Genomic DNA, 12,984 nt, shown 5'->3' with positions numbered 1-12,984 from the left:
ATCATCCTGTCAACAATAACTTCAGACAACCACATATTGTATCTTATTTTCTTATTATATTTAACTGAACAAATCAACTTGGAATTAATATTATTTTTATTATATATTCTTACAAGTATAATTATCTTCATGATTATGACTTAATAATTATTTTATTTTATTTGTACTTAATGATAGTAAAGAACAAATCATATTTAATAAATCATTAATTATACAACTTTTATTATATTTTCTTTAATTATTTTATTTATTTAATTATTCAATAAGTCAATTGCAAAACTATAAATATTGCAACACTTGCATTTAATAAACATTGATTTTCCTTTGTCTTATTTTCTGACAACAAGTTTTCTTAATATTAAATGCTGTTGATATTTTACTTGTTTAATTATCCAAGTATATTGTGTCAAGTCTATCAAGATTGATCAATAGTACTGTTTTTCTCTTATTTTTCTCTTATTGATTTTATTATCTTTAATTCTACATTCTCTTTTGAGTTTGTCTTTTTCTCTCTTGTGGAAAAGAGAGGTTATTTCACATTTACAAACCCATTCAAACCTCAAAAATTGTGATAACATCAGCTGTCAACATTTACCACAAATACAAGCACCACATGTATCAATTATGACATGTGGTATGGTGATGTTGTCAGCCTCAGTTCAAAAACCATATTTTACCAAGTTCAGACATTCTTTTGAAAACCCCTTTTAATTTTTTTTCAAAATTTTAATTTTAATTTTAATTTCTTTTTTCCATTTTAACAAAATTGTCTTTTTCCAAAAACCCATTTTCTGAAAATTAAAATCTTTTCTCTTTTATTTTTCTTAAAACTGTTTTTCCCTTTTCTTTTTATTTTATTCCTGCGCACTAAATGTGACACTTCCTCTCAAATACTACTTTATCAAAATTGTTAACTGAATGATTTTTTCTTTTATTTATAACATACTTTCCGATATTTTTTTTCTTGTAGTTATATATTATAACTTCATCTATTTCTTCTTTTATGATGAAATATTTATAGAGTTATTTTTCTTTATATTTTTATTTACGATTATCTCATCGAGTTTTATCTAGCCTATTTTCGCCATATATTTTATTCATAAAATGGTATAAATATCTCTCTAAAATCAATCAATAAACAACTATTAAATTTTTCTGATACAAGTTTTTTTCAAGACGCTGTCTATTATCTCTGATCTCACTTGTGAAATTTCTTTCGTTTTATTTATTTTTATATCAAGTCTTTGTGGAAGATTGACCATCCCTTTGTATTTTATTATTTTGTTCCGATTTCTCTTTTTATTTATCTCTTAGTAAATTTATCATAGTAAATTTCCCTTTAGCTAAATCCTTTACTCTATTAAACATTTCTTTCTCATAGTTAGCTTTTTAGAATTAATATTATTTACTTCTCTTCTTTTAGTTTAACTATTTTTTTAATTATTCAAATTATTTACACTCTTACCTTAGTGTTAGTTTCCTTTTTAATTTCTTTAACTGGTCTATTTGGTAACAAAGAGACTATTTTATCACCTCAATTTATCTAATATCGAACCTAAACCCTCAATTTCTCCTTTCTATTCCTCTTCTTATATACAATTATCTATTCTTGTACATCTTCTACACACAACTACATATCACACGCAACAATTGTGACACGGAGTGTTATAAAAATAGTCAGTGTTTAACAAAATTTTGGTTGTTCGGCAGTGCGGTGACGTTATAGAATTCTTTGTAATTCTAGAAAAATTGTATTCTATTTTTTTTTTGATTTTCCAATGGCAGCCAAGGTCGATAAGTTTAAATTCTCAAAACTGAAAGCAGTCTTGTATTTACTGGACTTCTCAGATTGCTTTTGGTTTGACACATTCTATTATTATTATTATTGTTTTTTTTCAGGTATATCTTTCCCTTTCCCTATCCTTTTATCTAAAAATAAAACGTTTACACTCATAATGAGCTCCAACTGCACTAACTTCAGCATCAACGAGATCAATGATGACCACATGATTCACATTGCACCTAATTACAAGAGTGCTAACCCCACAGCAACTGAAACTTCTGCTAATGAAGAGGCCTTTTCTTTTTGGTTTGAGAACTCGGCCAAAAGACACTCAAACTGGAACATGACCAGCACTCATGTATTCCAGGCCACCAGCACTGCCAGTCCCAAAGACGTTGTAACAGCTGTGTACCTGTCTGTGACCACCAAGGTTTGCCCAAGAAGGTCAAACTGGTCGAAGATGCTAGCAATCAGAAAGCCAAAAGGGTTTAAACCAAATCAATTAAGGATGACTGCAAGGCCAAAATTACTAAAAAGATCTTGCAAAATGGTAATGTTGTTGTAGACTACTTGTGGCAGCATGTCACCCATCAGCCTGAGAAAGTCCAGGACATGGTCCGTTCAAGACTACCTGCTGAGGTAAAGCAGTGGATTGTGTTCCATGTGGACAATAACATGGATTGGAAGGCCATCAAGATGCTCTTTCGCATCGATTCTAAATGCTTGGAAGAGGTATTAAATAGTCTTTCTTTTTATCCAACTTGCTAACTAAATTGTGTTATAGCTTGAAGCTGGTCTTGGCATTTCCAGTTTCCCGATGTCTCTGCATATCAATTACCATGATGTGCAGAATGTCATCAATGCTTGTTTGAACAAGCTTTCAAAAAAAATGTCATTGATAAGGCAAGTTTCAAGCAATGGATCGAGTTCTTGATAAAAAAAAGAACTATCTGGTTCACATTGTCTTTCATCAAGGTAATGGGCCATATCTTGTTTTGTGGATCTCTCCTTGGCAGAAGAAGATACACCACCAGAGATTTTTGTTATCATTTTGGGTGAAAATTGGCACCTAAGCAATATGATTGGCTTAGAGGCCAAAATATTGTAATTTGTTTTCGTACTCAATTTTTTTCATCCGAATAAAGGATAAAATTAAGTTCAGTACTACTTGTGGGCTTTTAAAGTAAGAAAAAAAACTGTTAGGGAAGTCAGAAAGTGTTCAAGTGAGACAAAGGATTTATTAAGGAAAGTTGGGGGTTGGTTTGAGTACCCAAAAAATGACTTCACAGAAATTACGCAAAAAAATTGATGTTGAGAAGAAGAAAACAGAAGGTTCAAATAATAATTATAATAATAATAAAGAAGTAGCATCATTTTATTCATCAAAAAGAATATTATTGAAAATGAACCAGTAGGAACCGAACTTGCTCAAATTTACAATGTAAAATGGGTTGCGGAAAATGTGCAAATCTAACTTACAAACGAGATTCATGTTAGCAACATCAGAATGCTCACCTGTCATTACAGCCTTGGCATAGTTATTGTTTCTGTCATTATCCGTACGAGGAACAATGCTAAGAAACTTAACAACAGAGCCTGAGACAAGTCCTATACGAGGGCGAGAGATTGGATCATCTTTAAAAACAAACGCGCCAAAACTGTTGTTTTGGACGGCGTCATCTTCAATATCTCCAGTGTCGTTGTTGTCCTTTAGCTCTCTCGAGCTGCCAAAGAAGGTGTAATAGAACAAAGATTCATTGTTGTCCTTAATGAACCTCTCTATTCCAGTTCCAGACTTCTCTCGGTTGCCAGAGCTATTAATCCACGACCCGCCGTCAATTACATGTTGCAATGCTACCTGCTTTGCAAACTTTAGGCAAACATCCCTGGAAGTGTTTTGGCGATTTGTATGAAACAGATGTTCGCGAATGTGCTTATTGAACTGTTCGCCCTTTTCTGTTTCATAATTGAGGGCTGGGCCAAAACGAATTATATCTTCCTTGAGATGTGTCAAGTAATGAACTTTCGGCTTGGTGCAATATGCCTTGTGGAGCTCGTTCTTGGTTCCTTTATTGTAGTCAAATAATGCTCTGATCAAGCGCTTCACTGCATTATCTACTCTGATAATATAGTTATCAAAGTCTGATGTCACCTGACGAACGAATACCAGAGAACACAATCGGCCAAGTTCAACAAAGCATGGTATTACAAGGTCTAGCTCATGATTTCCAGAGAATTCTGTAATCAGAATTACAGGAAGTATTTGAAGCAGAACCTTGAAATCTCTACCGAGGAATGAACCACTATGTCTCAAGTTTCGGGTGAACTTTCTTGATAGACCAGTTGATCGCGTGTAATCTGTCAAGAATTCTGAAAGTCTTGCTATTGTGGCTGTGTCATTCTTAAGCACGACCTTAACCAAGTCAATTACCATATACTTTGCAACACCAAGAAGTATCGTGTGGAGGATTTCCACTGGTGTATCCTTTTCTGGATCAAACGACTGCAATTCTAATAAGCGGCCAGTCGAACGATCTCTAAAGCTTATCTTGTTTGCAGGCGTGTTTATTCCAATTTTCGGAGTATTTGGGATCTCAGTGTCTCTGCCAGGTGACGAGTTTGCAAGAACATAGTGCTCTCGAGTTCGTCTCTCATGGCACTCACAGAAGTAGGACAAGTCCTTCACAAAGTCTTTTGCACGTCTAAGTTCGATGTAGCATCTTCTGCAAGGAAATGTGGTGGCCGGCCCAAGCAATCCGCAAAGTTCTGAATGACATGGCGTGTCAGCCTCAATCCAAAGGATGGGAGCAACAACCAGAACATACTCATTGTCTTCAGCGGAGAACATTTTTACACCTTTCTCGAGTTTCTTAAAGTCATCAACGATTGCTGGCAGAAGAGACATACCATTTGCACCATCTTTCTTAGGGATTGTAGAAAGAAACTGGATGTTTGCTATCGAATTTCGATCCTTAAAAGGCAAGGCAGCGCATCTCATTAACCAGCTTTCAAACGGATTGTACTGCTTTGAACGATTGCCAGAAGTGTCGTCTGTAAAAAGGATGATTGAAACAATCCTAACTTTGTAAAACACTGCATCGCGATCTACATTACCGGGCAAAACAGAAAGAGGCATAGGCTTCTTCATTGGATGAACTCCAAAAAGAAGAAAGTCATGAGCAGGACTCAATCTGGTAAGGCTACTTGAGATACTGTAGTAGTGATCTCTTTCAACAGGAGTGGTGTCAACGTGAGAGATCTGCTCTACTCTAAGATTGGTAACAGCAACCTCAACGCCATAGCATACAATCGAAATCGCTCTGACCAGATACCCTCTCGCAAAAATGTTTTTATTTGCCGTGTGGAACGATTCAACCAAAAAGCGGATGCTGCAATCGTTTGTCTTCAAGTAAACAATGTTTCCAAACCAGACATCTATACCATTTACAGTGTGCATAGGCTGCTGAAAGAGATGGTGGGTTCTTCACTTTTCACCTTGTTCCAAACAGATCGATTGGTTTGGGGTACGATCGGGCATGGACGAGATCAACTTGGATTTCTTTGGGTTTGCCATAAGAAATCTCAAGTGGTCGGACGGAAGGTTAATATGGGCGAATGCGTTCCCGTTTGATCCAGGTACTGATATTCTTTGTGAAGGAAAGACAGGCATCTTGGACTTCTTTCTTGCCTGATAATTTAAAAGAGCATCCAAACGAGGTAACTTAAATGTTCTTCCTATGGGAGTTTCTTGCTGGATCTTAATGATCAAGTTCATCGCAAGCAGTATCTTCTTCAACATTTGCTGGGAGATCATGTCATTATCCCCATCGATAAAAGCGAAAAGGATCATGGTTTGAAGATCGCGAAAAGGATAACAGCTTGTAGGGTCATTTACAGCGCCAATTGTCTCAAAGACTTCTTCCGGGATCTCAGAGTCATCATCGGTCATTGATACCTCATCAGCAGCAGCAGCAGAAGAAAACATGTCAGAGAATGCGTTGAAAACTGGATTACTGTTCATTTCAATATCAAAGAAATTATCGACAATATCGTTTTCCTCGTCTACAATGTTGTCTTCTTCATCCCCGATACTGGAGGAGTCATCTTCGTCACTCGAGTAATCAAATGCATTAGCATCCGGAATAGTGTTCTCCACTATCAATTCGGCCTGCTCGGGTTCGTCGAGTACAGTATTGGTTGCCATTTGATTACTTATATGGTGAACCTTCGAATGCCTTTTCAGTAACCAAGGCTTTTCGAACTCTTTTTCGCATTCGGAGCAGGTAAAAACACCTGAATTGATGCTAAAGTTAAGTTCGTCTTGCCTTTTAGGGGGGCGAGTCTTAACGATTTTATATGTTTCTTGTCTTGTATTCTTTTGCATAATAGTAAATTGATTGTAAAAACAAAGGGGGGAAAATGACTTTGCGAAAATAATTGAATTTATAAAATGTGGAAAGATCGATATTTAATGTCAGCGGACCAATTAGAATTTTTTTTACTTCTTTTCTTTTAAGAAAATATCGCGTGTTTTTGTCTTCTTTTTCATTTTACTTTTCCACAAAATATTTATTATTTGTATGAGCTTCCATTTGTAAGATATTCCAGTATGCTTATAGTATTTATAGAAGCAGAATTTTGCTTAAAGACTATAAGCTCAAAGGTATTTATGCTATCAAAGTTTTTTATGTCATTGTGTTTATTAATCATACAATTCTAGTTTATAAATTAGTTTTTCATCATCTCGGTAAATCAATAAAGAGGTAATAACTACATGTTCCTCTTACAAAGCAACAGAAGACTAACTATTTACTCCTCACTTGCAGAGATTTGGCTGCCTTTTATTGCAAATGCCTTAATAGAGTCAAAGGTAAAATTCTGTTAAATATATATAACTAAGTTTAATTACTAATTATTAGTTCTTCTGCTTTAGCTTTTCTCAAAATTCAAATCTTTATGCTCTTTGGGTTTATTGGAATTTCTGGCACCGGGTCTCTTGGATTAGCTAGACATAGTAGTTTGCAGCAAACTGATCGCGTAATTTACAGGCATAAGTACAAACAGTTATACTACTAGTGTTTCTAGTGGTATGGATATACTGGTGTGCTACTGCCTGTGGATTTTATGGTCCAGTCTAGCTTTTTTTTAGCCTAATTTTTTTCGAAAATAAAAAATAAATTTTTTACAACCCAAAATTATTTGAAACAAATTAAAAATTTGAACCATTTTTGAAATTGTGCAGTACATTTTTTAATCGAAATCTATTGGCCGAGAGTAGTCCCCCCATCCCCCCACTTTTCAGTCCCCCAAAAAAATGAATTTCCTGTTATGGGCAAAATTCGCCCCGTATACAAGAATCCTTTTAAGGAACAAGATTACACAAAAAAATCTGCTGTGGTGTATATTATTTTATTCAACAAAAAGTTATAATATAATATTACTAACCATTAAGCAGATTCTTGAGTTGGCAGACAAGTGGTGCATTGACTCCACTCACAAGACTTACAAATCCTTGGTGGATTCTAACAATCACTCATATTTGTATATGATTGTTGTGAGAAGCAATGTTACAAACAAGAGTGTCCCAGTCTGTTTCTTTGTGACTAATGCAGAATAAATCATAACCTTGTCACAATGGCTCAGTTGGGTTAAATCTAATTGTAGCCTGCATGTCAAGTGCGTGATAATTGACTGCAGCCCAGTCGAGATTGGTGCCCTGGACACTGGGGAATTAGATTTCTACACATATGCAATAGTATGGGAAATTCTGAGTGACAGAATAATTAAATTCTGGAATTTGGCATTTATAGATTCCGTTCGCAATATGTTATGTTACCTGTGAGTTGTCCATATAACTTCTGAACTTATAATGATCCATATAGAGATGTAAGGTTCTTTTAAACTATTTAATCGCAGAGAGAATAATCAAATTATGGCATCTTTTTTTTTGGATGTTACATTAAATTAAACTTGATTTGAAACAGAGATTCCAATAAAAAATCTGTTTTTGATAGAAAACTGTCTACTGAAATAATGATATTCTATTGGATCATTTAACAGAAGAAACAGGATTTATGTATACTGTCTTCCGAATCTAAACACTTTTATTGGACAATTATGCACGGCTAAACTATAGGATTCACACATGCCATGCTACTGCAATACTTCTTGCACTTCATTTCAAATATTTTTATAGGGATTGTTTTGGAAAAATTGTTTTTATTTAAAAAAAAAAAGCTTCTTGCTTATAATATGTATGGCTTGACAATATATAGTCTAATCTAATATATAAGCTACTACATAATTAATATAATAACAAACCCTTTCATATATTATAATATATAAATACTTCCAATACGATAGAATCCTAAAAAGAAACGCGTGTTTACGGTATTTCACTAGTAAGAGAAGGCTAAAAAATTATTCAATTATATTAGATTATATAAATATTTATTTTTCTTTAATTTAAATAATATGGTTACTTACCAGTACTTTCGTCAGAACCAGGCATATTGCACATTGACTGTTGTTCTGAAAGGTTTAATAAAACGCATTAGTAAAGATCATGGAATAAAGTTTGGCTTTATTACTTACCAAAGAAAACCAGTTTTCAAAGACAAGCCATTCAATCAGGTACATAGAAATGCTGGCAGTACTAACAGAGATAGAAAATAAACAAAATTAGATATAAGAATAAAATAAATAAATACATTATTCAGACTTACCGGATAAATTTCTGCTGTTGGTATGTCTTTATGATGAGCTGAGGAGAGAAAAAGAAAATAATTAATAAAGAAGCACATACACAATAACCGTGTTTTACCTTTTTGTTCTTGTCCATTAATCAACATGGCAAAGACTTGTAATACTATCAGCAACCACAATAATAATAAAAGAAAAAACATTAAGAATAAATATAACAGTAGAATAATAAAAACAAATTGCTTACCAGGGTGTGAACTCAAATACATCAACCAGAATAAAAGTAAATAAAGCGGAAAAGAAACAGGAAAAAAAGAAATAAGAAAAAAATAAAGAAAAAGAAGAAAAAAAAGTGGGCTTTCAAACAGAAGGCAGTTTAGATGAGAATTGACTCTAGTAAAATACAATAGTAATAAAATGAATAGTCCAAAATTATATTGTAACACTAAGCTCTATGTTGAATATTAAAGAAGTTGTTCAAGGTTATAAAGGATTTTATAGAAAATAATATATAATCCCTTCCTTTTCTCAGCTATTTCATAAATCTACTTTATATTAACTTATTTTGTATGTATATCTTTGATTAAACAAAAATAAATATATTTCAACCTATACATTTATTTTATTTTAATAATTTATTAATGTATAAAACTTTAATAAAAATACAATAAAGAAAAAATGCCTTCCAATAGCAGCAGAAAAACAGACCGTAAAGGAAAAGGAAAAGCATCTGCAAGTATATCTACCTCTGCAAACCGTGTTTTGGCTGGCCGTGTTGGACCTCGAGAAATTGCCCCCAGTTTCTCATCCGCAACTATCCAAGATCAGCGATACGTGGAAATTGTTGAAATGCTTAACAAAGTAAACAACAATATCAATGGTGTCAAGGATGACATTGCTGCTGTCAATAGCAACATGGCAGCCTTTAAAAACAGGATGGGCGTTGTTGTTGACACGTCTAGAAAGACACATACGGCATTTGCAGACTTTGCAACTGCCTATGCCAACAATTAGACTCGTATGGCTAGTCTAGAACCATCTCTGATGCCATCCTATGTCCCCCAGACCTCCCTCAGTGATGCCGAGGTTTCTGTCATTATCTCGGTAATTAATACTAATATATGTTAGTATCAACAACTTATTAAACAACCTGTATTTAGGAAATCTTCGCGGAAAAGTTGTGGGACTGGAAGTTCGAGTCTGACGACCCTGCTCTTGTTGCTGAGAACGAGAGTAAGAAGAAGTGGAACTTGAACAAGAAGATTAACCACCGCGATAACGTAGCTGTTATCAACTACTTGAAGAGCTACATTAGCGCCCAGACTCGTCTAGCTGGTACTCACCCACGGGTGATAAGTGATAAAATAAAGAACAGGTACAAGCACAGTCATTGTACTTTTCACGAGTCTCCTGAGCAGAAGGCCAAGAAAAACAGCAAGGGGAGAGCAAACAGTCGTACTCTTCAGGTTTGTATATACTATATAAAAAATTAATTGGTATATTACTATTTTCTCAAGCTACAATCTGTATAACCAAATGTCTATCTGACGCAAGTTGACATACATGGACAACTGGGTAGCCATTGATGCTGCAATGGGATATAAGACTGGAAACCCTGTTGAGAAGGCCTATCTCAAACTCTTTCAGAAGGATGCCATGTCTGATGGTGAGTCGGATATTGAGATTGTGGACAATCTTCCATGACAGTGTTTGCATGTGGCTCGCCCCACTTGGAGAAGTGAAGAGGTAAATAATATTTAGAATAAATAAATAAGTTTTATAACAAGAAAAATAAAGAACTAATAAAAATAAATACAGTTCAACAGATTGTTGACAATGGTTGATGACATTGATCGTACCCATCACGTGTTAAATGCGGGCATGGGAACAAAGCCAAGAATGAACAGATATCCAGCAACATTGTTGCCTTGCTCTGTTCCTGCCACTCTGTCCCAGTCATTGCCTCGTTGGGCAATCAACAATGAATAAACATTTTCTTTTTTACTATGTTCTGTTGTAGGGCCAAATAGTAATAATTGAAATTGAATTGATTAAAGGAAATAATAATAGAGGATAAATATATAAGTAAGTGTGTGTATGAGAATTAATAGTAAATTTTTTTTGGTAAAGGAATCGCGAGTTTTTTGTTGACATTTTTTGTAGTTTTGTAATCTACTATTGCAACTGTTAGGAGAATCGGATGTACTGGCAGGATGCTTTGAAAATCTTGCTTGTAGAATTCATCCTGTAACAACTCAACTCTTTCTAATTCTCTTGTTTTGTCTGAAGTGGATTTGAACCATTCGACAAATGCAAATACATGCTGACTACTATGGGAATTTCTGTATGTTAGAGAAGAAACAGCTGACCTAAAATTGTGAACAAAAAGGTACTGAATCTCTCCAACATACGCATGTTCCGACCCAGTTCGTTCAGTGAAATATGCTTGTATGTATGATCTGTGGCCATTTGTGCCAATGCACCCTTTGTAGCTTTGCCCAGGAAGATCAATGGACTTTACCATTTCGATCTAGTCATTGACGAAAGGTGAGTCATCAATTACATCTTTGCAACCTGAGATCTGTGGATTCTTGTACGCAGCTTGATAGTATCCTACAAGACAATCATATTCATGTTTTGGCATAAATGATAATGGTCTTGTTTTCAATGGCAAGGCGGATAGTGGCAGGGGCTCGTTTCCACAAATTGTGATTGAAAGGTTCTGTGAAGCTTCAAGTTATTTGGAAATTGAGAAAGAGTGAGAGAGGTTAGTCTTGGTGTTGGTATTGGTGTTGGTGTTGGTGTTGGTGTTAGTGTTGGTGTTATTGTTGTTGTTGTAATTGGTGAACTTATCAAAAATTTCAAAACACGCAAGTGTATGCATAGGTTTCAGAAATTGACAAACAAAATCTCCCTTCCATGACTCTTCAATGAACTGTCTCATAAATGTTGTTTCGAGCCCGTTTCTTCGATTGGTCTTGATATTTTTCAGAACACTATTATATCTTTCAAAGCTAAAAAGCCAATAGCCATAGACGGGCCCAAAGGCAATCATTGTTTGGCGTAAGTGCAGATGCAGATGCAGATGCATGTTGGGAGAGAGAAGGTCCAGATCGTGCAATGTCTCACACCCTTTACAGAATTCTTTTAAGTATTTTTGGCCTTTCTCAATATCTTTTTCAGAAACACTAGGCTTGGTGAAGTATCTGCATGCGTTAATAAACTCTATTTAGTTTTTAAACTCTGGCAATAGCAATACATCCCTCAGAATCACAGAAGAGTATACAAGGCAACAAAACTTCCACTCATCAGCCTTCATATAGGGAAATCTCTTGGCAATTTTTGTCCCAAGTGACATGTAATTGGGTGACAGCACTACCTTGTCAGTAGCCTTTTGCATAACAACGGGTTTTTTATTGTTGATTAGTCAATCTGTAACCAATCTCTCCAGCATTCTTTTGGAAGTACCTAAGAAAAGATTGTGTATGGGATTGATGATCACGCAGTGAATAATGTCAAAGTACCAAAGATTATAAAGTTCGGACCAGTGAATGTCATGTGCAACTTCAAGACGCTGTCTATCAGTTGGTTTGATTGCATTTCTCCAGATCTCTGCATTCTTATAATTGTCATTCTTAGTGCGAAAGAGCCACTTTGAGAAAGTGAATCCAGAATAATCAATGGAACTAGTTTCAGCCAACCTCAAAAATGGACACATACACATGTGGCATGCATTTGTACTTGTATGAGATGTGAACCCACATACTTTCCTTGTGCCAGATATATCACATACAACTATGAGAAGGGCTGCTCAGATAGAAGTGCCATTTGAACATTGGTGAGTCTTAATTTTAATACCTTTGTACAGTTCCATCAACTCATTGACAAGCAGTTTCAGATAGTTATTTATGTCAGAAGTGCTCGCTTCTTTAGGCCCTGGCATTAACCCAACAAGAATCACACTCTCCTTTTTGAACCGCTCCCTGGGTGAAAGATTATTGATTGCAAGATATATGGCATCACAGAAGTAGATAACACTATCGAATGGCTGAAACCAGTCAATGTTCAGCATGAGCATGAGTGATTGCTCAGTATCAACAAAATGTATACCATTTACGTCTACTATCTCATTCCACATCGCACCATCGTACACGTCAAACAAAGTGCTATCTATTTTTAGGCCGCTGTTCCATGAGTTGATTTTGTTTTCAAAATCCGGATGTTGAAAAAACATCTTTAGGGCTTTTTTGATGGAGTGAAATACATATGTCTTTTTGGGTGCTTTTGATCTGATACCAGACTTAAACAAGCTGTTGCCACACAAGGGGGTTTTACCAAAATTGGGTGATGTACAACACAAAGGGGCGGCTTCATTATCATATATGACATGACATAGCATTCACTACATGCAACATACTTCTTGACACCACTTGTCAACACTTCAAATCCGGCCAAATGTTTGAGGCCAGCAACACTCACGGGAAGATGGAATGGGTCAA

The 12,984-nt window shown here is 35.1% G+C and overlaps 5 protein-coding genes across 5 annotated transcripts; 2 read left to right on the top strand and 3 right to left on the bottom strand.

Moving 5' to 3' along the window:
* Positions 1–1,955: 1,955 nt before the first annotated feature.
* On the top strand, positions 1,956–2,717 carry PHYBLDRAFT_153410 (hypothetical protein; the record flags this gene model as incomplete). The annotated part of the gene is made up of 3 exons (XM_018433141.1): positions 1,956–2,213; positions 2,291–2,515; positions 2,568–2,717. The coding sequence occupies 3 exons, from the start codon at positions 1,956–1,958 to the stop codon at positions 2,715–2,717; spliced, it is 633 nt and encodes a 210-aa protein (XP_018283550.1).
* Positions 2,718–3,158: 441 nt separating this feature from the next.
* Positions 3,159–6,167, bottom strand: PHYBLDRAFT_176102 (C2H2-type zinc finger transcription factor; the record flags this gene model as incomplete). The annotated part of the gene is made up of 2 exons (XM_018437656.1): positions 3,159–5,218; positions 5,279–6,167. 2 exons carry the CDS (start codon positions 6,165–6,167, stop codon positions 3,159–3,161), a joined length of 2,949 nt encoding a protein of 982 aa, XP_018283549.1.
* A 2,001-nt stretch (positions 6,168–8,168) lies between these two features.
* Positions 8,169–8,624, bottom strand: PHYBLDRAFT_153408 (hypothetical protein; the record flags this gene model as incomplete). Its single annotated transcript, XM_018433140.1, has 5 exons — positions 8,169–8,195; positions 8,270–8,314; positions 8,378–8,438; positions 8,509–8,546; positions 8,607–8,624. The coding sequence occupies 5 exons, from the start codon at positions 8,622–8,624 to the stop codon at positions 8,169–8,171; spliced, it is 189 nt and encodes a 62-aa protein (XP_018283548.1).
* Positions 8,625–9,163: 539 nt separating this feature from the next.
* On the top strand, positions 9,164–10,329 carry PHYBLDRAFT_176101 (hypothetical protein; the record flags this gene model as incomplete). Its single annotated transcript, XM_018437655.1, has 5 exons — positions 9,164–9,346; positions 9,500–9,589; positions 9,646–9,951; positions 10,040–10,151; positions 10,304–10,329. The coding sequence occupies 5 exons, from the start codon at positions 9,164–9,166 to the stop codon at positions 10,327–10,329; spliced, it is 717 nt and encodes a 238-aa protein (XP_018283547.1).
* A 260-nt stretch (positions 10,330–10,589) lies between these two features.
* On the bottom strand, positions 10,590–11,129 carry PHYBLDRAFT_153405 (hypothetical protein; the record flags this gene model as incomplete). Its single annotated transcript, XM_018433139.1, has 2 exons — positions 10,590–11,015; positions 11,049–11,129. 2 exons carry the CDS (start codon positions 11,127–11,129, stop codon positions 10,590–10,592), a joined length of 507 nt encoding a protein of 168 aa, XP_018283546.1.
* Between the last annotated feature and the right edge of the window lie 1,855 nt (positions 11,130–12,984).

The sequence above is a fragment of the Phycomyces blakesleeanus genome (assembly GCF_001638985.1).
Source record: "Phycomyces blakesleeanus NRRL 1555(-) unplaced genomic scaffold PHYBLscaffold_44, whole genome shotgun sequence".
Classification (NCBI taxonomy): Eukaryota; Fungi; Mucoromycota; class Mucoromycetes; order Mucorales; family Phycomycetaceae; genus Phycomyces; species Phycomyces blakesleeanus.
The sequence above is the reverse complement of the archived record's forward strand: the minus strand, read 5'-3'. Positions and strand labels throughout refer to the sequence as shown.